At 48.5% G+C, this 22,117-nt stretch overlaps 1 protein-coding gene across 1 annotated transcript in view; it reads left to right on the forward strand.

Moving 5' to 3' along the window:
* Positions 1 to 22,117, forward strand: part of CSMD2 (CUB and Sushi multiple domains 2) — a 579,318-nt gene that overhangs the window by 205,716 nt on the left and 351,485 nt on the right. Inside the window, 1 exon segment of the mRNA XM_081055778.1 lies at positions 2,035 to 2,242. Within this exon segment, the coding sequence (XP_080911904.1) occupies positions 2,035 to 2,242 (208 nt within the window).

The following is a 22,117-nucleotide window of genomic DNA, read 5'->3' on the forward strand; positions in this document are numbered from 1 at the left end:
AAATTTAATCATATTTCTTCACTATCGTTGCTCCTCAAGATAAAATGGAAGGAAAAGGAGAACTTAGCATTTGGTGGACATCCTTAGTCACTGGTGAATGGTAGGTACTGTCACATTAATTATCCCATTGAGTTATCACAAGTAACCGTTGTACAGAGAAGCAAAATGAGTCTTAGGGAAACAAATCACCCTAGGTCACATGGCTGAGAAATTGTGGAGCCTGAATTCAAATCTAGACCTCCTGACCTTAAAATCCATTTTCTTTCCAATGTAATCCTCTGCTTTCAAATGCTTTTGGCCCAGTGTTCTCTGTCATGTAGCCCCTTGTACCTTTTTGGTACCAGGACCCATCATTCCTCTCTAGTTACTCTGTGATAAGCCATCTGGAGCTACTTATCTTAAATAATGCCTATGCTTTCGTGCTTTTGTGCTTACAATATTTGGTTGTCTCTTAAATGCCTTTCCTTTCTCTATCTAGTGAACTTCTATTCATCCTTCAAAACCCAACTCTCATGGCACCTCCTCTGTTAAGTTTTCCCAAATTGACTTACCCAAGCAAAGTAATTGTTTCTTTACCTATGCAATGAAGGTGTGAAATGTACTCCTGGGAGACAGAAGAGTATATTGGTTAAGAGCATAGGCCCTGGAATCAGACTATAGTGCTTAGAATTCTAGCTCCTTTGATCACTATGAGATGTGTCACCTTTGGCAAATAACTGAATCTCTGTGAGCCTTGGTTTTCTTACCTGTAAAATGGGAATGATAATTCACAGGTCCATAGTAAGGATTAAGTGAAATGTGTGGAGTAGTTAGATTAGTGCTTGTTACAGTAAAAGTGCTCAATATATATTAGGCTTTATTACTATGACTCTGCTGCCTCTGATACACATTTGAACCCAGATGTTGCATTTTTCCTTTCTGTATGATTTAGTCCAAATCTCTAATACAGCATGTGCTAAGTGTATTATAATCACTTACTTGCGCACAGGCTCCAGGAGGGCAGGTGACCCAGCTAGTAAGCAGCAGGGGAAGGGTTCAAACTGAGGTCTGCAATAATTCAAAAGCCAGTGCTCTTAACTATTACATGTCAGAGCTTGTTCCTCGAACCATTTTTTCTGAATATCAAGTCTCAGCTGGGCGCAGCGAGACTACGCCAGGTTATGCTGCAGGAATGAGTAAAACATGGTCCCTGCCCTTGGGGACTTCCAGTGGAGCTCAGAACCTAAGTGGAAGACAGATATGGGAATAGGTCATTCAAACAGTGCAGAGCACCGAGTCTGAAGTCGGACACAGAGAGAACACTGAGGAGGGCAGTACTAAACGCTTGGGGAATAAGGCTTTGCCAAGAGGGCATTGGAGTTAGGTCTGCAAGCAGAAGAAGAGCTGCTGTGGACTAAGGACATCCTACGCAGACGGAACTGTGTGAGCGAAGGGCAGGAGGTCTGAACATGTGTAGCACTGAAACAGAACTGGTCGGGGGCAGGGGCGGAAGGAAAGATTGCAGAGGTCTGGCCCAGCTGTGATGGACCTGGGATGCCCTTTGAGGTTTGCCCCAGGGTATAGAGTTGAGGTTTTGTTCTGGACTAAGGTTTACTAAAAGCTGATGGGAAGAAATATCCTATTCACCACAGTTGTGACCATGGAAATAAATGTGACGGCTGACTTCTCCATCTCTCCTTGTCATCATGAAGCTGTGTGGTGTAGTAGTTAATGTGCTCTGAAGCGCATAGTTCCAATCCCAGCTCATTGGCTGTGTGACTGCAGGCAGGTTACTTAACCTCCCTGTGCCTTGGTTTCTTCATCTGTTCAGTGGGAACAATGATATCTAAAATTCTCAGGACAGGGCCTGGTGTGTGGTTAGGGCTATGGAAGAGTTTGTAGCATCATTAGTTCAATTCAGACTAGGATCTTAGCTCATCCTATTTGTGCATCAGGTTCCAAGACCCCCTCCACTTCTCATGGTGAAGGGCTCAGTGAGTACCAGGGCCTGTGCACAGGACCAACTCACAGGAGCCTCTCATCTCTTGCCCACAGCGGACGATGCCTGTGGCGGGACGCTGAGGGGCCAGAGTGGCATCATCTCCAGCCCCCACTTCCCTTCGGAGTACCATAACAACGCCGACTGCACCTGGACCGTCCTGGCCGAGCTGGGAGACACCATCGCTCTGGTCTTCATGGACTTCCAGCTGGAGGATGGTTACGACTTTCTGGAAGTCACGGGGACCGAAGGCTCCTCCCTCTGGTAAGCGCTGTCCCTCCCCCTCTCCTTTTCCCTACAGCTGTGGCTCAGGGGGATGCGGTCTCCCTGGTGCCTGGACTCTTGACCACTTCTACTCCACAGTTGGAGAGTTTTCCTCTCATCATCCTGGGGCATCACTGTATTTTTAGAGTCAGGGTAAATTTTTACACAGATTTGGGTATCTGATTTGAAGCATGTCCTTGCTGAAAAACGGTCTCAATTGAGTAACTTGCATTTAGACTGAAAATGTTCTGGTCTCAAGACATGGACAGAGTCTCGGTGAAATTATTTAAAATATTGTTACATTTCTGGAAGTCATATTCATAGCATCCAACAAAGGGAATAGACCCTTACATGGCAACTGCTTTCCCATTCCCCGCTCTGAGGCGGGAAAGGTGTGATGTCTGGGTTTCTGAAGGGAGGGACGACCTGCCCGCCTTCCTTCTGGCTTTACCAAAGAGCGCGGGCTGTTCTGTGGTGTGCGCCACCCGCACTGAAGACCCAGGAGGGGAGGGATGATGAAGACTTACCGGCCTTGGTGCTTGTCGTCTTCCAGACTTGGGCCCGCGAGACATGCCCCGTCTGAGGTGGGCTTCAGGGTGTGTCCAGCGTCCTGTATGCGTGACGAGCCTTGAGAGTGGTCGTGTGGCGTTTTGAACGCCCTCTCGTATCGTCCTTGCGGTTGTGGTATCAGGGCAGCAGGGGTTCCTATGTCAGCACATCAGGAGCCAATAGAAGGGTGTGTCCCGATGTGCTTCAGGCCACATGGGCATCTTTGCACAGTGCCCGGGGAAGGCAGGGCACGGTGCCTGGGGATGAGAGCAGAAGAGGCGTCATAAGGACTCTGAGTGAAGCAGAACGTGGGTAACTGCTAGAGGCAGGGAAGGGGCAGTGCCTAGGAAAGCACAGTGGTCAGTGGGACTGAGGAGGAATTGGAGGGAGGGGGAGGAAGAACACGGGAGGCAGGGACACGTGCATTGAACACCCAGGTGTTGTGCTGTGACAGAAACACCAGTTGAGTAGCACAGGGTCCTTTGAGGGTGAGAAAATCAGACACACCCACACTAGGAGAGAGCCAAGAGTGACTATTTGAAAGGGATCAACTGGGAATGGACTCCTCCGAAATACGGACTCCGAGATTTGGGGACCAGTGCAGCCCGGAGAAGTCTCCTGGTGCAGTGGAAGGCAAACCGACCCAGCCGTCAGAGGACCTTGGTGGTGTAAGTTGTCCGTTAACCTGGTCAGGCCCGGATGGGGTGTTGAGAGAAGCATGTGTGAGCCGAAGAGTTAAACTGCCCAATGGACGTTGATGTTCTAGTCTGTGGGCAACGGCTGGACGTTTGGAGCTGGGAGACAGGTTGAGAGTCTAGATGATCCTTCACTGAATTGGAGCCCCGCTGACTGGCCCAGCCTGAGGACCCTCTGTCCCCGGCCTCTTGTGAAATACCTGTGTTTCTGATTATAAATGTAATATGATACATATGCTCCTTATCGAAAACACGAAAAATACAAAAAGTTACAGAGAAATGAATAACAGGGGTTAAACTTTTGTTGTACTCCTCTTTGGCTTTTTGCTTTACCGATCAAGCTAGCTGGCTACTTACATATATTTTTTAATGTTGCAAAATTAGGTTCGTAACATATCTATAGTTATGTATTTTTAATTTAGCATTAGATCATGAAAACTTTTCTGTATCATTACAGATGCCTGCAAAATATAATAGGTGTGATAATAGTATCGTTTATTATCAACATATGGCAGGCTGGTTCTAAGCTCTTGGAGCTCTAATTTCATCTCATCTTTATAAAAAGTCTGTGAAGTAGGTAGCATAATTTTCCTCCTTTGACAGATGAGGCAAATGAGGCCCAGAGAGGTTATGTGACATGCTTGAAGTCACACAGCTAGTAATTAGAAGAGCTAGGATTCAACCCCAGGTTAATTGACCTCGAAAGCCCATCTCCGTAGCCATGACAGCACTGAAGGATTGTTGTGGCTCTGTGGCAGCGCTGGTCAGAATGTGCGTACTTCCCTTGTCAGAGCTCCTGTTAGGTTGTTCCCAAATTTTCACTTCTGTAAACAGATGCCAAGATGAATATCCCTGCCAATCCCTTTTCCAGTCTCAAGGCCTCTTCGACTCGCTTGTTTATGGGCCAAATGGTCTCCCACAGCTTCTGCTGTCCAGGTGTGGGGCTACACGTTGTCCAAACTTCTGGAGTGAAACAAATCTGAAAGAGTATTCCTTTTCCTATTAAGTCACTCAGTGGGGAAGGAATTAAGCAGAGGAAATCGTTAGGGGAGTCATTCAGAACTCTTCTATAAGATTAAATTATAATTATTTACAGGGTTGGTGTCACCACTGCCAGGCAGTATGCATTTCTTGTGCTAATTTATCCTTGCATAGCAATTACGGATAAACAAATTTGCAGGCAGAGGACATATGCGCAAAGAACCCACTCTCTCCCCTGCCCATTCTTTTATGGATCCCTGGATTCTTGTGAAAATGTGATGCTGCTGGTTTATGAGTGTACTGCTTTCATCAGCTTACATTAAGGTTTTAGGAGTTCTCTTCAGTTCTGTGCCAAGACATAGAAAGACAGCTGATCCTGTTAAAAAAGATGGATTTGAACAACTGGGCATCCCTACACCTAGTGAGAAGGCAGAGACACCTCAGAGAGAAATCAATCCACTACCGTCCTCACTGGACAGTAGGTTCCCACTGATTTGGAAGAGAGGTGGCGTGGAATGTCCTGACTCAGTTTCCACACGCCTCTTCTCCCCCAAGTGGGATAACAACAGGAGACTTTTCATTAGGGTTCTAGTTTGAATTTCATGGACCAGTAAAATTTCCAAACAAGTGGGGAAACATAGGGTTGATAATTTTTTATTTTGCCAAGTAAGGGTATTAGAAAAGAAACACCTGCCAAGTCCTCAGAACATTATTTCATAAAACAAAGGACAGTAATTCAAAGCCAAAAATGTGGCAGGATAGAATCCACTGGTAGCCTTGGGCTGACGTAATGAGAGACGAGGCTGGGAGGAGAACAACTGAGTAGTGGTGTGTGGCCATCACTAGAGAGTCCGGCGATATTAGATGTCAGTCAGTGCACTGGTACTTCCTGTTTGGGGTCCAGGACCCCCAACATATATGTTTTGAATAGGAAACATATATGTTTTGAATTCCGTGTGGTGAGCACGGAATCCCACACCTGACATGTTGAGAGAGTCCCAAGTATTTTAGACTTACTCTTCCTAAAGTCAATTGCCGTTTGTGTGTGTGTGTGTGTTATTGACCATGAGCAAAGGCTGGGTTTGAATCGACTGAGAGTGACAGTCCGAACAATATATTTGGTATTACTCCCTCACTACACGCGCGCGCGCGCGCACACACACACACACACACACACACACCAATCACCCCTGACACCTCTCCGAGTCCCTGCCAAATCAGCCCCCTTGATAATACTCATCGCCAAGTCAAATCCCTTCCACGAACATACTTCACTGAACTCAATTCAAGGGTCAGATTTTCCCTCACTGATCCTTCTGGGGGTGGGGAGGGCGGTAGATCTTTGTTCTGCTCTGACCCGGTTAGCTGGCTATGACCTTCATGAAGCCCCATCCTTCCCCTCAAGTTCTAGGAAAACATTGCCAAAGTTACTCATGAGACTTCTGGACTTTTCAGAGGACTGGGACTGAGAGATGCTGAGACCCCTTTAAAATCCTGGGTTCTGGGTTCCTGGAACTTGGCGGTCCCTGGAGGGTATCAGATTCCTGTTATCTTAATGAGTAGAAGTGATTGCCAGCTCATTACAGAGCTGGCCTCCCCATTGTGGAGCAAATCAGTGTCTGAAAGGCCACTGAGAAGTCACTAGACCCAGAATCTCTCCCCTCTTCCTCTGTCTTATGCTTTACGTGCTCCGTTTGAGTCTCTCCAGGCTCTTCCTCTGGGCTCCAAGGAAGGAGAGAAAGCCAGAGAACAGGGAGTGGTCTGTGTAGTTGCTGCTGGATGAAGCATTGAGCCTGTGTCTTGGCGCCTAACTGGGGAGAGAGCCAGCTTGGGAGTCAGAGGCAACTGGGCTCGAAACCCAGATCCATCCCCTTAATAGCTGTGTAATCTTGGGATATTTACTAACCTCTCTGAGCCTCAGTTTCCACATCTGGAAGATGGGCTCATCATATCCACCTACAAAACACGTCCAAAGGGCTGAACATGAGAACTGCTGCCTAGCTCCTGGTGGGCATAATGCTCCTGGGTGGGCACCAGTGTCAGGGGTTCATTCGGGGAGAGGAAGAGGGTAAGTAAGATGAGGCGTCCCCAGCATCGTCCGCCCCATTCTTGGTGCCCCCACTGAGGCCATCTTCCCAGCCTGCCAGCCCAGTGGCATCTCAGCAGGCAGAGAGGCTCAGCCTGGTCACTCCGACTGATGTAGCCCCCACGGGAATTGCCTGGAAACCCAGGTGGGGTGGGCTGGAACAGAGCCCCTGGGTCAGGCTTGAGGATGCCCTTGCAAAGGTCAGAAGCAGGCAGTGATTTTGTCGAAACTGCCTTCACAGAGCTGTCCTTTATGAGCACATGGAGGGCAATATCCCCTCTTCTCTGCCTGGACCCAGCCCCAGACTGGCCAGTTGGCCACTTGGTTAGAAAAGCAGAAGAGGATCTGACTAATTCAGTGACCACTGGCTTTTCTGTGCAGGACTAGGAGCTGGAGGTACTCCACAGGGAGTCAGGCACAGCCCCTACCCTGGAGGGCCCGTAGAGTAGGGGAGAAGGGGCAGACAGGATGGTGAGATGTGCACAGGCCACTGTCCAAGACAGAGATGGAAGGCCCTTTCTGCCTGGGACCTCTCGCTCTCTCTGGTTGAAGTGTGGATACCGGGTGTATCTCTGCGGGGGTGTGTGGTGGAGGGAGTTCTGAGCTCTGTCCCATACGTGGGGATGCTGTGTCCATCGTGGACCCATCCCCCATCTGCTTGGTTGTCACCCCTGTGAGTCACGTCTCTGCGATCGTTCCTGGCATCTCTTCCTGCCCCCTTCACTCTATTTCACTCTGATCGTCTCTCTGTCCACCCTCTGTGTACTCACACCTCCAAACCCCTCACCGTACATGAACTGTATGTGACAAACTGGCCTCCACCAAACATTTAAAGTAGAAAATGAAAGGACGGCCTCTCCAGGGCTTCAGAGGGTGGCAGAGACCAGGGCCTCACGACAGAGACAGCATACGAGAAAGGCTTTGAAGGGTGGGTACCGCATGATATGGGACAGGGCGGGGCAGGAAGGACATCATTTTAGGGCTGCTGCCTGGGCCTCCTGGATAAAGTGGGAGCCCACCGATCCCTGGGACACAGGTCCAGTCAGTGATACCTGGGATTCTCAAGGGAAGATTATGGCCACCACACACTCCCACTTCTGGGGCTCTGAGCCGAGGCTGCCTCCACACCTGGAGAAGAATAGAAGAAAGTGTGCTTTAATGTCTGGATGTCCTGGGTCCTGCCCCCGGGCCACCTGATAGACAGCATGGCTTTTCAAAAGAGAATTTCCCTGGAAAGCAGCTTCTCTCTGGATCCAGCTTGGGGGAGCGGGGGTACTGCGTTTGCTTGCTTTTGTTTTTGTAGGTGGGGATACAAAAACTTCCATCTACTTTACAGTCACTTTGAAAATTTTGCTAGCAACACTCTTTCTCCTCTTGAAAGACCTCGTTTTAATTATTAAGCGTTTTACACATGGAATTGGAGCCAACTAGAACCATTTGATCTCAGTGACTTTTAACTAGATATTTCGTTCAAGAGCATTAGATTCAGATATAATTAGAATGAGAACAGCATGCCAGCGGGGATTTGTTAATAATAACTATTCACTTATTTTTTTCATTCACATGTACTTTGTCAAACCATTGGCTTAGATCATTTACGTTCTTTGTTACTGTTCCTCTATTTATTTTCGACAGTCATTTATTGAGAGCCTCCTATGATGAACTAGGCTCTCCTAGGTGCTAAGGAGACAAAGACACAGTCCCACTCCCAAGGGGCTATTTGTTCGCTCCACAAAGGTTTATGTAGGAGCCATGCACTGCGCTGGATGGACCCCTGAGCTCACAGTCTAGGAGAACAGGCAGAATATAACTAAATGCTTTACAATATCAGGTGTCAGGTACTTTTCTAAGAGGTATAAAGAAGTTCCCCTAGGGACTGAAAAGAGAAATCTGGTAGCTAGGATTCTTGTGGTTCAAGAAAGACAAACCCGACTCTAGCTGACTCAAGCTAAACTGGGAATGTGCTCGCTTCTGTAACTGAGAAGTCTAAGATCTGCTGCCTTCAGGCACTGCAGGATCAAGGTGTGCAGATAATGTCATCTGGAATCTGTTTCCCTCCCTTCCAGGGCTTTGCTCTCCTGTGTGTTGGCTTCATTTTCAGGCACGCTTTCCCCGTGTGGTAGCAAAGGTGACCACCATCACCAGCTCCCTCTGTCCTACAGGTTTAGCAGTCCCAGAAAATAGGAATAACCTCTTTCCTAGTGATGCCCACAAAAGGCCCCAGATGAACCTTGATTGGACTAGATTGAGTCATGTGCCTGGCCCTCAATACCAGTGTAGCCAGAGGGTATTCTCATTGGCCGGGCCCAGGTCAGGTGGCTATCTGCCTTGCCCAAATCTCATGCCTGGGAATGGAGGAGGGATGGTTCACCAAAAGAAAACCGCATCACTAGGAGACAAAAGCAAAAAAGATGTCCTCCAAAAAAGTTGTCAGTCTTCCTATTATGATGGAGGGGAGGACTCAGATAAACAAGTCCCAGAGAGGGTGACTTTTGAGTTGAACCAAGGAATGAATAAGAGCTTGCCACCAGCATGGAACAGGAAGGACTTCTGTGTGTTTGGGGCATTGCAAGTAGGGTGCAGGGTACAAGAGAGCAAGGGCAGTATTTGAGGCCTGAAATGAGCACAGGAAGAGCCTGGGTCAACAAAGAACCATGCCTCCATGTTAATAAGCTGAGAGAGGACTCCGTAGACTATAGAAGGCAGTGTTTTAAGCAGAGAAGACACATCATCCGTCTGAATTTTAATTGGGTCCAACCAGAAGACTGAAAAACCAGCTACAAAATTTTTTTGTGACCACACAGTCAAGAGATCATCCAGCCTTGAATTATGGCAGTTGTGAAGAGATGGAGAGGAGGGGGCGATATCAAAAAACATTCTCAGGCAGAATCAGCTGCTTTTCAGGACCCAGTTGAAAGGAGGAGTGAAGGCAGGGGAGAAATCTGTGAAGATTTTCAAGTTTCTGGCCAGAGGACTGTGGTCGGGTCTTTTCCCAAACAGAGGAATGCAGGAAGGAACAGAACTTGGGTAGAATGGGGGATGGTGACAGTCACTGGCCTCCCCAGCACAAAATGGGCTCAGAGAGGGACATGAAGGTCACAGCAGGGAAACAGACGAGCCTGGATACAGGGACACAGGTACCCTTGGTTATGTCAATCCGTATAGTCTTTGAGGTAAGATGGGGGAAGATGGTCAGGGAAACCCATGCCTGTGCCTGAGAGTGTGGTGTGCAGGTAAACACTCTGGCAGGGCCTTGAGAAGGCGCCTTCAGGATTAGCTCCAGCATCATCTGTATCAGCAGTCTCTGCGGCATTCCAGCCCACCTTACCATCTCCATATTTATTACCAACATTTTCTACCATCATTCATTCATTCAAAGATTACTTAGGCTCTTCTGTTATCTGACATTGGGCTTGGCACGGGGCATACGATGATAGAGGAGACAGATAAAACCTCTGCCTTCGTGAGACTCCTGGTCTACTTGGGAGGGACTGACATTAATCAAATAAATCACAACATAAATGTAAAATAGACTTGTGATGAGTGCCATGAAAGAAATTAACAGGATGGGGAATAATAGCAGTGGGGATCCTATTAAGAAAAGGGGTCAAGGGGAGGTCTCCCTGAGTGGGTAGGATTTAAACTGAGGCCTGACTATTGAGCAGGAGCTGCCATGGAAAGAACTTGGGCATCAGCATTTTAGGCAGACGGAATTGCACATGGAAACGCCCATCATCACAATGCCCCTAATTTGCCCTTGAACTTCACACACAGAGTGGCATAGGCCAAATGCCTATCTTCTGGGGTTTCAGCCTCTTGGAATGTCAGGGGCAAGGCAAGGGCAAGGATTCAAGCTGACAGAGATGCCCAGGAAGCAGCTGAGATGGTGCGTGACAGGCTGCTGAACCCAGTGGCCCCTTGGACTGGTAAGGGGATGGATCTCTTCCAGCCAAGGCTCCCCCTGCCTTCCTCGGGGTTTGTGACGCCCTTGCTCCCCTCTCCTTCCCTGCCACATTACCATGCTTTCAGCCACCCCAAGAAGCTGTTCTCTTCTGATGGAGCCTATGAAATTGCATCTGTTGTAGCCATCAGGAGCCAGGCCATAAATAACGAGCCCTTTTAAAATCTCATCTTCCCTATCTCTCAGAGTTGGAAATAGCATGACAGGCTCTGCAGCTGAGCGGTAGGAAAGAGTTAGTGCCCTAGCATGCTGCTGGCACAGACATGTCTGGAGGGCCAGGGCCAGGGCTCCCGCACACTCTGCAGAGTATCAGCATGACTTCCTGGTCCTCCAGTGCAAACTGGCTTCCAGAAAAGAGTACGAAAGCCACAGCTGGATGCAGGAGGAAGTGAGCCTGCTTGTCCACCGTCAGCACAGCAGCTCTGCTAAAGCCTATGGCTTGGCAAAGTTCTACGCGTGGGAAGCTGGGGTTGGCAGCAGATGCAACAGGTTTGTACTAAGTGCGTTGTCTGTGCTGGGGCCCGGGCCAGGCTTCTGAAGGTCACCAGACAACAAGATGCTGTCGTCGACCTCTCTCGAGGAGCTGCCCGATGCTGATGGTGCCACGACGACAGATGGAAGGAGCTGTTCTGGGCCCTTCTGGAGGGCCCTCCGTCTGGAAGACCTGCTTTCCCGAATGATGCTAGTTCATTGGGAACTTTCACGGCCCCGACCTGGTCTTTGCTTTCACTCTTGGCCACGAAGCTTGTTTCACTCACGCTTGGCTTCACCCAGCCCGTGTTTCACACCGGTTTTACCTATCGCTTGCTCCTACAACCCCTACTGGTGTCCTAAGACTGACTTAAGTCTTTGGTTCTAACCCTGAGCCTATATATACTTTTAGTCACAGCTTCTCCTCCTCCAGCGGCTGGTATATGATGCCTGCAGACTCACCGAGGAAGTGGGATTCACATAGAAAAGTGGCATGTGACAATCCGATGAAATGGCAAGATGATCATTATTGAACTCAACATATTTCGTCCTTTAGGAAGAGAGTGGGCAGGGTTGGTTTGAACAAAATGGGGAGGCGTCATGGAGGAGCAGAACTCGAGCGTCTCCGGGAACTTCTCATCAAGTTCTTAGAAGAGTGGTCTACACTGGCTGCCTTCTGTCTTCCTTAATTCTCCACCTGCTTCACTATGTCTTCTACCCCCAGGCTCCCCCTGAATCCATTCACATTAAGATCATACTCAGAGAAGTACCCCCCTTCCACCCACCCCCAAACACTACCACTTCCAATAACAGACATAATGTTTAGGCCTCATCTCACCGGACATGTCTGCATTCCTTTATTTGGTTATTTTCACTCTCCTTTCTCTTTGCCTTCATGCTACTCTCTCTGATTCTTCTTGGACCTCTCTGACCATTCCTTCTGCTTCCTTTGATGTCTCTAAGACTCTGCTCTTGCTTTACTGTTCTGCCTACTCCTTTGGTAATCCTACCCACTCTCTTGGTTTAAAATACCTCCTACTTGTGTATCTCTCCCAAATCTGGCCCCCTCGCCTGGCCTCCCCACTGAGCATCAGACCACAGAGCCAGCTACTTGTTGGACATCACCTTGATGTCCCACCAATATCTCCAGCTCAACATGCCCCAAGTTCATTCATAATTAACTCCTAAAATTGTCAGAGTTTGTTTTCTACTTTATGGCATTTCCCTCTACCTAGTTTTCCAAAAATCTGGGAGTCATCTCTGTTTAGTCCCTTTCTCATCAGCCACCTTCAATTAATTGCTAAATTCTTCCAGTATACCGCCTAGAACGTATCTTTCCGTCTTTACTACCACTCCCCCAGTTCAGTCCATCATCTTTTCCTCTTTATGGGTTGTAACAGCCTCTTTACTGATCTCCCAGCTTCTTGGCATTCTTCAATTCATCCTCCCTACTGACACCAGAATGCTTTAATTAAAATGCAGATCTGACATGCTAAGCCCCAGGCAAAAGCTTTCAATCATCTTCCATTGTCTACAGAATAAAACTCCAGCCCTTAATAGGGCATAGGAGGCCCTTCTTGATCCAACCCTTGCCCACCACCCCAGCCACTTCCTTCTTTGAACTCTCATTACCCTAAAACTCAATGGTATAACACCACAAAGGTTTATTTCTTGCTCATGCTACATGTCTGTTATGGGTCATTGTAAATGGCTCCGGTCCACATAGTCATGCAAGTGGGTGTCCAGGCTCAGGGAGGTGCTACCACCTTGGAGCCGCAACATTGGGAACATGAGGCCTTCTTGAATGCCATAGCGAGGAAATAGAGTAGAGACTCCAGCATGGGCTTTTCACTGCCCCAGCCCAGATACAATACACATCACTTCCAACACCCATTTCACTGGCCAGAAATAGTTACATGGCGCAACCTAGCCACCAGGGAGCCAGGAAATTGGATGAGCAGATGAAATGGCTGGTGAGCCTGGATCTCTACTGTACTCGTATCTCATGTTTCAGTACACAGGATGACCTGGCTCCTGTCAAAGGCCAGCCCTTCCCTTTATGCTCCAGATCTCATTGCCCCCAAAGATGTTCCTACAAAATTCATCTTTTTCTTGCATTTATTAACGTTTTCTTCTCTCTTGAACATTGTTAACAGCTTACAGACATATCCTAATACCTACCATCTGAAATGAAAATGAAACCTGCAGGCACCAAACTCCCCCATTACTCAGCCCCATGCAGAGGCCACCAATTGCTGAGACAGGGCCCATTCTCAGTTCTGCCCTGCCCGCCCCTAACACTGACCTTGCTGAGATTGCCAGGCGACCTCCAGGTCGCCAAATCCAGGGTCGCTCCTCTATCTGTATCTGATTTGGTCTCTTAGCAATACGTGACTCCAGGTCATCTGGCCTTCTTGAACTGTTTCCTTTTCTTGACTGACATGAAACCACTGACCTAGCTACCTATGGCTGTTTCGTCTCAGTCTACTCCACTGCTAAACCTCTGTCCTACCTTTACATGTGGACTGCCCCAGTCTCTTCCCCATCTACCTTCTTTCCCAGGTAACCTCAACTAATCACATCTATATGCAGGTGGCTCTCAATATAAATGTCCAATCCTGATGGACTTTGTGAGCTCTATATACCGGGGGTGCCAAAAATATGGAGACAAGTGGACACTTTGGTCAACGTTGCTCAAGCAGTAGTTCACCATAATCAGAAGTGTCTGGACCCTGATGGTAACGACTTTGAGCACCTCTTGTAATTGCAGAAGCCAAATGTGACTTGTATTCATCTTTCGTTATCGGTTTATATCAAGTATTATAATTTTGATCGTTTTTTTCCTTTGTTAAAATGTGTGTACATTTTTTTGGTACCCTTTGTATATTCACAGGAATTTCAAACTGAAATATTCCGAGCAGACTTTTTTATTGTGGTGGTGAAATATACACAATGTAAATTTTACAATTTTAACCACTTAAGTGTACAATTCAGCGACATTAAGTACGTTCGCACTGTTGTGCATTCACACCATCCATCGCTAGAACTTTTTTCACCTTCCCAAACTGAAACTCCATACCCATTAAATAATAATTCTCCATCCCTCTCAATCTCTGGTAACCACTAGTCTACTTTCTATCGCTGCTACTCTAGATACTCATGTAAGTGGAATCCCACGGTATTTGTTCTTTGTGTTTGGCTTATTTCACTTAACATGTTTTCAAGGTTCATCCGTATTATGGCACGTATCAGAGTTGTCTTTTAAGGGTCAGTTATATTCCCTTGTATGTATCTACCACATTTTGTTTATCCACACATCAGTCCATGGACACTGAGTTGTTTCTCATCCCCTCCTCGCCCCTACTCTCTTCCTCGCCCAGCCTTCTCCATCTCTGTCTACTGCCCAGAAGAAGCTTCTCCTGTCCATTGGATACCACCAGCATCTCCGGCTGCTCAGTGGCCTTGTCTCCCAGCTTCTACCCCTTCTGCAATCCATTCTCCATATCATACAGCATCTGGGCTGACTGATGTTTATATATCAAATCATGTGTCCCCCATGTAAGGCTTGCCAGCAGCTTCCCATCACACGTAAAATAAAATCCTACGAGACTCTACACTCTCTTTGACTTCTGTCCTACCACTCGGGCCCGTAGCTGGAGCTCAGCTACGCTCACCTTCCACCCGGCCCTGGGATGGGCTAAGCAAGTCCCCTTCTAGGGCCTCTTACTAGCTGCTCGCAGGGCTTGAGAGCCTCTTCTTTCAAAGTTTTTTAAACACACACACACACACACACACCCCAAAAACCTACGTTGTGAAACGCAGAGTTCAGTTTACATTTGCCCTCCTTAGAAAGGCCTTCCCGTCCATAGCATCTAAAGTGACCCTTCACTATCAATAGCATCTCGTTTTTTAGGCATCTGTCAAGACCTGACATTTTCTTACCTACTCAAGTATTTGTCTTTTTTCCTGTGCCTCTCCCCTCCCCCACCGCTGCCTGAAGAAACGTGAGACGCCTCAAATGCAGGGCTTGGCTCCTAGTAGATGTCCAAGGTGGGTTTGTTTAGAGGAGAGACCCGCTGTTGCCTGCCAGTAACAATGGCCTGTGGCTAATTGCAGAGGTTAACATGGAGCTTCTCCACCAAATATTTTAAGTAATAACCTTCCTGGGGAACATTTACAAATTAGCCCTGACTCTTGCTGATTACTCATCCTAAACTCATTCTGATTAATAATTAATCAGCAAACTGCTTGGCCAGAGCAGGCTGATCAGTGCGAGGAAGGATCTCAAATTATGCAAGTTGCTTGGCCAGTTTTAAAAAATAAAAAGCTCAGCAGTCGACGGAACTGGAGAGGTTTGATTGCAATGTGAGTGAAGTAAGGTTTCGCAGTTGTTTGTTTTTTCCTTTTGGTCTTTTTTTTTTTTCTTTTTGACTAAGAAATCAATTAGGCTCCAACTTGCAACCTCAGAGAGAGACTGTGTAACACAGAAATAGAAATGTGTTAAATATCACTTTATTTTTATTTTTTTTTTCTCTTCAAAAGAGTTTTGGTCTGGGAGACAGAGGTTAAAATTAGCCAGTTTGTTAAGCAAATGCCTGTCTGGCACCCACTGTCAATTTCTGCAGCCATCAGTTTCGGCTACCCGTTCACTTCCTCTGAGCAGCAGCCCACTGTGCCTGGCGGTAAGGAGGTGAGAGATTTGATGGGCACCGCTCTCTCTACCTGCCCCACTGCTGGGCACAGTCAATTTGCCAGCAGCCTGAGCCACCCGCAGTCTTTAGAGTGCTCTTTGCCTCCTGCCTACAAACCCCAAGGAGACAGGAGAAAAGGAATCAGAGGGTGATGAACAGGCCTCCCACTGCCAGGAGTGAACTCGGTGGCCACCCGGTACCCCTTCTTAATCCTCAGTCTGCAGTCTCCCTCCTCACAGGCTGGTCCTGCAGGAGGCTTCATCTTCATCCAGATTCTTCTTCTGGCCACTGGAGATGTGGCTGAAGGGGAGACGCAGAGAAAGCACAGGTGTCCATTGACGTTGATCTCTGGGCCAGAGAAAAGGTGCAGGGATGTAGGATTCAGTGCAGTTAGTACAACTCTGATGCCCATTGGGTCTCCAGCGATGGCAAGGCCACACCCAGACCAACTCAATCAGAATGCCCACGGGTAGGACCAACCATCAGTATTTTTCAGAACTCCTCACAGGGTCCCAGTGTACACCCAAGTGGAGAACCATGAACTGATGGACTGCGATAGGCTTTCGAAAAAGAGATTATGAAGGACATCAAAGAGTGAAGGAGAAAATGGGATTTTCAGGAGATGATGGTCTTCCCCAGAAATGAAGGGAGGTCTGTCTGTCTTGTGACAGGCAGGGTGAGGGGAGAAGAGACAGCCAGACACAGCAGCTTCTACAATCCCCAAAGCTTCTGATCTATCTCAGCTATACCCCTATGTTAAAAAATTACGCTTTAGAACTCAAGAAGACTCACCTGAAAGGTGTTTTAGGATTTTGTGGATTCCTGGTCCTATCCTAGATGACTAAATCTGGAATTGCTGAGGATTGGGCCCAAAGTCAATATTTTTAACCAGTATCCCGGGTGTTCTGAAGCGGATGAAAGTTTGAGAGCCACACTGGACCTAAACAGAACTCTTTCCAGAGCAGTAACGTGGAGGGCGTGGATTTTTGCCCATTATGAAATGATCCATCTTCTTACGAATCGATCCATTATTGAATTTCTTGGCACAGAAATTCCCAGGTTACATTTGACTTATATGTTTGGCTATGGTTGGTGCACAAGTTTGGGCAAGCATGTCTATCACATAAAATGAAGCGCACGGACTCCTAACGGACTTTATGAATTTGTTGAACGGATGTTTCTGCCTGCCTCCTCTGCACCAGGTTCTGTAATAAGCCCCGTGACTGTGATGCTGGACTAGAAAGTCTCAACCCTCTGGCTTTAAGGTCTAGCCTCAACTTGTCTACCTCGTGTGGACCTACGCAAAGGCGGTCTGCTTTCTGAAACCCTGAGATGAGGCATCTCTGTGCTCCCTCAGCCCTACCCCACCCGGCCTGGGCTCCTACTGCACCAGCACAGGCCACTTAGTTACTCTAGCGTCCTTCTCCCAATGTGAACTCCTAAAGAGCATGAAATTGTCGCACCCTCTCTGAATCCTCCATGCTCAGCCAAAGTCCTAGCAACGGACAGGCCTAAAAACGTGCTGACAATTTGTTGAATAAATGAAGCCAGTGAGGACTGAAGAGTCTCAGCACCTTCCTTGCAGCCCCATCTCACCACCGCCAAAAAGAAAGGCGTATGGTACCTTGCCTCCCCTTGCCTGGTCTCAGAGCCCTTGGCCACAGGACAGATATCAAGATAAAGAAACAAGAAATAGTATCTCTTAATTGCCTTTGTGAGCCGATTGGATCCTATGCTGAATGACCTCATACATCTTGTCTCACTGAACCTCTGCCACTACCTGTGAGTTAAGTATCACTATTACCCATGTTGCAGATGAAGAAATTGAGCCCCAGAGACTTAGCTTCCTCCTCCCCGGCACACTCTCCTCTCCAGCTGGGTTCTTCCCATTCCACTCCTTCTGCAGACCGTGGCCAGCCACTCCTGGCACCATTCCTTGCCCTTTGAGCAGGCTCTGGTGCAGTCTGGTCTCTGATTACCTGTCTCCCGCCTGCCTCGACATACCTTCAGGAGTGTAATAACCTTTAAGAGCTCCCGTGTGTCGGACACTGTACTGTTTCACATGCATTGCCTCACTTAATCCCTACAAAACTCATCCCTGTTTTTCAGGTGGAAAAGCCAAGACTCTAAGAGGTTAAGAAAGCTACCCAAAGTCATAGAGCTTGTAAGTGCCCAAGCCAGGAGTTAGACACCATTTTCTGGGCTCTAAACCCTGGCCCTGGCCTAACCCCTCTCTCTTCTGCTCCTCTGAGCTCTGACTCATTTTCTGTCCTGACCCCATCGTTCATGACTCTGGTTCTCTCTTCTGGAGTTGCAGGCCCTCTGTCCTCTCTCCATCGGCCTGTGATGAGTCAGTCCTGAAGCCCATCCAGCAGAGAGTGGCCCCCGCCCACTCTGCACGGTCTCCAGAAGTGCAGTTCCCACCCAGTCCTTCTCGTGTCCCAGGATAGTCTGAGCTGAGCCAGTGCCTGGCCCTTGAATCAAACATTTATTTCATTTGGCCTAGAATTCGACTGGTCTCGCTCTGTTCCTAACCGTCCAGCGATGCTCTCAGGCTGCTTCAAGTAGGGGGTGGGAGGAATACAGCTTCTACCTGCTGCGTCTCCCTTCGCCCAGTTTTCCCTCCTGGCAGTCTGTATTGCCAGCTCTGTGAGGTAGACGTGAAACCCCCTTGGAGGCTGTTTGTGGCAGGCGTATGTGGGCTGCTAACTCCCAAGCTGGATGCTGACCACCCCAACCCCATACCTAGCCCCAGGAGGCTGGATCCTCCTCTGTGAATGCCTGTAGCTCTTCTCCATGACGTGATGACTCTACATGTCCATGCCCAAGTGGAAGGTAGCAAGGGTTTGGCTTGCTCTGCACCCCATTCTCGTCCCTGAGCCCAGGTCTGCAGACCTTGCCGAGAGAGGGACCCCAGATCAGGGTCTCCCCTCCAGCAGCCTAGGAAAGATCCCCAGGACTCCTGCTCATCTGGAACCTCATGGAAGTCAGTGTGGAGTAAGGGACAGAGCACGGCTTTAGGAGTCAGTGTTGGGTTCAAATATTAACTCTGCTGCCAACTGAAGGGCACACGGAGAAAGACAGGGATGGGCAATACGCCTTTTTGACTCTTCCGTCTAAGCAAGACACTCGACTTTCTGAACTTCAGCTGCTCCAGTTTTATAAAGCAAGTGGTGGGTCCTCCCCACTTTCCCCCACCGCCAACCAGCGTCGTGCATAGAGACTTTCTCAGTTTTCACATGTAAACATAGCATCACGGATTCCCATCTAGCAGGGTCCACTCCCTAAGGTGATTTTTCTGGAACTGGGAGGGTTTGAGGAAGAAAAATACAGTTGACCCTTGAACAACAACGGGCTTAGGGCTGCCAATCCTTGCGAAGTCTAAAATCCACGTGTAACTTAAGTTGGCCTTCTCCCTACACGGATTCCCAACCTCAGATGGAAAATACTATTTTTGATCCATGTTAGGTTGAATCCCCAGATGCGAAACCTGGAGATATACGGGGCCAAGTATATTTATTGAAAAATATCCGCCTATAAGTGGACCCACACAGTTCAAACTCACGTTGTTCAGGGGTCAACTATACTCTTTGTAGGGTGCCAACTACATGCCAGGCAATTACACGGATGATTTTCTTTCCTAATATTGCATATTCAAGTAACTGTAAGAAACAGACTCAGCCAGGTCACGTGCCCAAGGTCACAATGCTGGAAAGGTACAGACTGAACCCAGGGCTGTTTGCCTGCCAGTCCTTGGGCTGGCTCTGCCCCACTAGATTGGGGTGGGGATTCCAGGCTGGAGAGTCTTTGAGTGTCCTGGAGGATACTCCACGCCTTACCCCTCAGCTCGCCCTCTGTCCCCCTCACGCTACCTTTGTCCTTCGGCCTGTGCTTGGCTGGAGCTTTGGGCTGCCTTCCCAGGCGGCCAGGCTCATGGAGACCTCGTCTGCCACGTGCTGCCAGCTCCCTAGAAGACACCCCGTGAGCTCAGGGCAGACTGCCAGCAACCTTCCCCTGCAGGAGTGTCCTGTCACCGCAGACAAATGGCTCATGTCATTCAGCCACATCCTTCTCATTGCTGGACTGTGGCCTGAGTTGTCCAGATAATCCTTTTCATTTAGTGTTGTCTTTATGGATGCCATGAAGGTCCCCAGGCAATGACAGCCCAACCTTTGCCCCAAGCAAGAGGAGACACTGGGAGGCCTGCTTCCTGGCTTCTGTGTGCTGCCGGTTCAGCTCTCACAATTATCAGAATCTGTCAAGCTGCATCAAAGGACGATTTTTGCATAAAGGCAATTGTTCCTTAGGCCTCACTGTGAGCAGAAGACATCCTGGGTGCTAATGTGGCCTCCATCCTTTTACCAGAAATTTCCTTTGCATTTGCCCACCTTCTCCCAACCCTTGCCCAGTGATGCCCTCCTAAGCTCCCCTCAAAACTCCCCCAAGCTCTCTGCTTGTAACTGCCCTCCCCCAGCACCACCTCCTCCTGGTACCTTGGCAAGTAATTACCTTCACAAGGAAGTTGACAAGTCTCCAGTGACTTCTAGCCCAGCTGGAAAAGATTCATTATTCTGTATCTGGAAATAACCAGGCCCATCAGCACAGGACTGAGATAACACCAGTGGAGAAGTTCTCTATTCAGGGGAATTAATTAGGATTCCTTATTAAAGATCCAATTAGGCAAAAGGGCATTTTTATCTGTGATAGTCAGCTGCTCCTATTTTTCTAAAGCTATAACTCCAACTTTAAACAAAAGAAAAGAACCAGGGGCTGTGTTTTCTTCTAAAACAATTCACTTTTTCAACGTCAGTTATGTCTTCATCAGGATGTGAAAATAGATTTTCTCATTCAATTTGCAATGCTTTATCTCTTCAGAGCCTGGTAATGACTTCGCTGTATCCCCTTAGCAAGAATCACAGCCCTGGCCGGGTATTGGGGAGTGGGCTGTTCGGTTAGGAGGACTGTAAGAGATATAGCATTTTTTTTAGCAACCTGATACGTGGGCTGGCAGGAAACGCTGGCTCTGCCACATACTGCCCGTGTGACCTTGGGCCAGGTGCTTAACCTCTCTGAGCCTTAATTTCCTCCTCTCTAAATCTATCTCCCAGGGCTGTGGAGAGAAATGAGTAAAGCGGTGCAATATTAGAAAGTGGCTAAGAACCCAGGCTCTTAGTTGAGATTATTTTATAGCAGCATATGTAAGCCAGGGGTCCTTGGAGCAGTTAATCTCGCGGAGCCTTGATTTCTTCATCTGTAAAAGGGGAGGGCAATCCCTCCTCCAAGTCTCTGGGAGGATTCAGAGGGAGAACAGGTGTAAGTACCCTGCCTGTGGGGGCCCTTCATACATGTTTGTCAAGCCTGAATCCGCCCTTTTGGGTTTCCTTGAGAAAGCCCAGCGACCTGTATCCCACCCTGGGAGAACTGAGCTCATTTGTCCCGGGTGGGGCCTGGTGCTATGTTCCAGGGGGGATTCTGAAGCCGGGGCTGAGACTGCCATTGGCTCTGCATCATCTCGGTGAGCTCCACTGATGGACATGCTGTGTCCTTCCTGGCTCCAGGAAGCAGTACAGGAGGGAGGGGTCTCCTCTTGTCCTGCTTTTCCCTCAGGTTGGGATCTGAGGCCCAGATACCTACATGAGTATATGACATGGGCATGCTTGGTGTAAACCCCACAGATTTTTATTTGCATTGTTGAAGAGAGAGGCTGCAGTTTATGTATCCCAGGGAAGAGAAGACTGGGAGGAGTACCAGAATCAGAGGCTTCCAGAAAGTTCTGTAGAAAATGTGTTGTTGCCCTCTGGCCTCATTCCATAGCGGAGGACACTGAGTCCCGGCATCAGTCAGCGAGTGTGTGGCAGAGTCAGGGTGGGAGCCAGGCTCTCTAACTCCGACTCAGACCTGTTTCCGCCACCTTGGATGTTTCCGGGCTACCTACCCCCGGACCAGCCTTTGCCAGACTTCACATGGGAGAGTCACAGCAGCGTTGTCTTCTGAAGATCTGTGTCCACACAAACCGTACTTCACGCCATGTTCCTCTCATGTCTGCCTGTCCTGACTCCCACAATGACTGTTCCTCAGTGCCTCAGTTTACCCCACAGACGAGCCACTTTATCTTTTCGGGCCGCTTCTTACCTTTCCTTAACATTGTGTTGGCTTCAACAGCCTCTTTTAAAGCCCCTGCACCTCTCCTTCTCTCCGACCTTACCTCCTCCTGCTCTCTCTCTGTCATCCACTTCTGTAGACACACAGGCCTCCTTGCCAATCCTTCGATACCAGGCATGCTCGCCCCACCTCAGGGCCTTTGCACTTGCTGTCACCTCCACCTAGCAGGAGCGTCTTCCCAGACATCCACATAATGCATTCCCTTGCCTCTTTCAGATGTCACCTCTAAGGTGACATTCTCAGCGAGGACTCCCTTGTCCACCTGTTTAAAATGACAAG

Source organism: Rhinolophus hipposideros (assembly GCF_964194185.1).
Source record: "Rhinolophus hipposideros genome assembly, chromosome: 8".
In the NCBI taxonomy this organism is placed as follows: Eukaryota; Metazoa; Chordata; class Mammalia; order Chiroptera; family Rhinolophidae; genus Rhinolophus; species Rhinolophus hipposideros.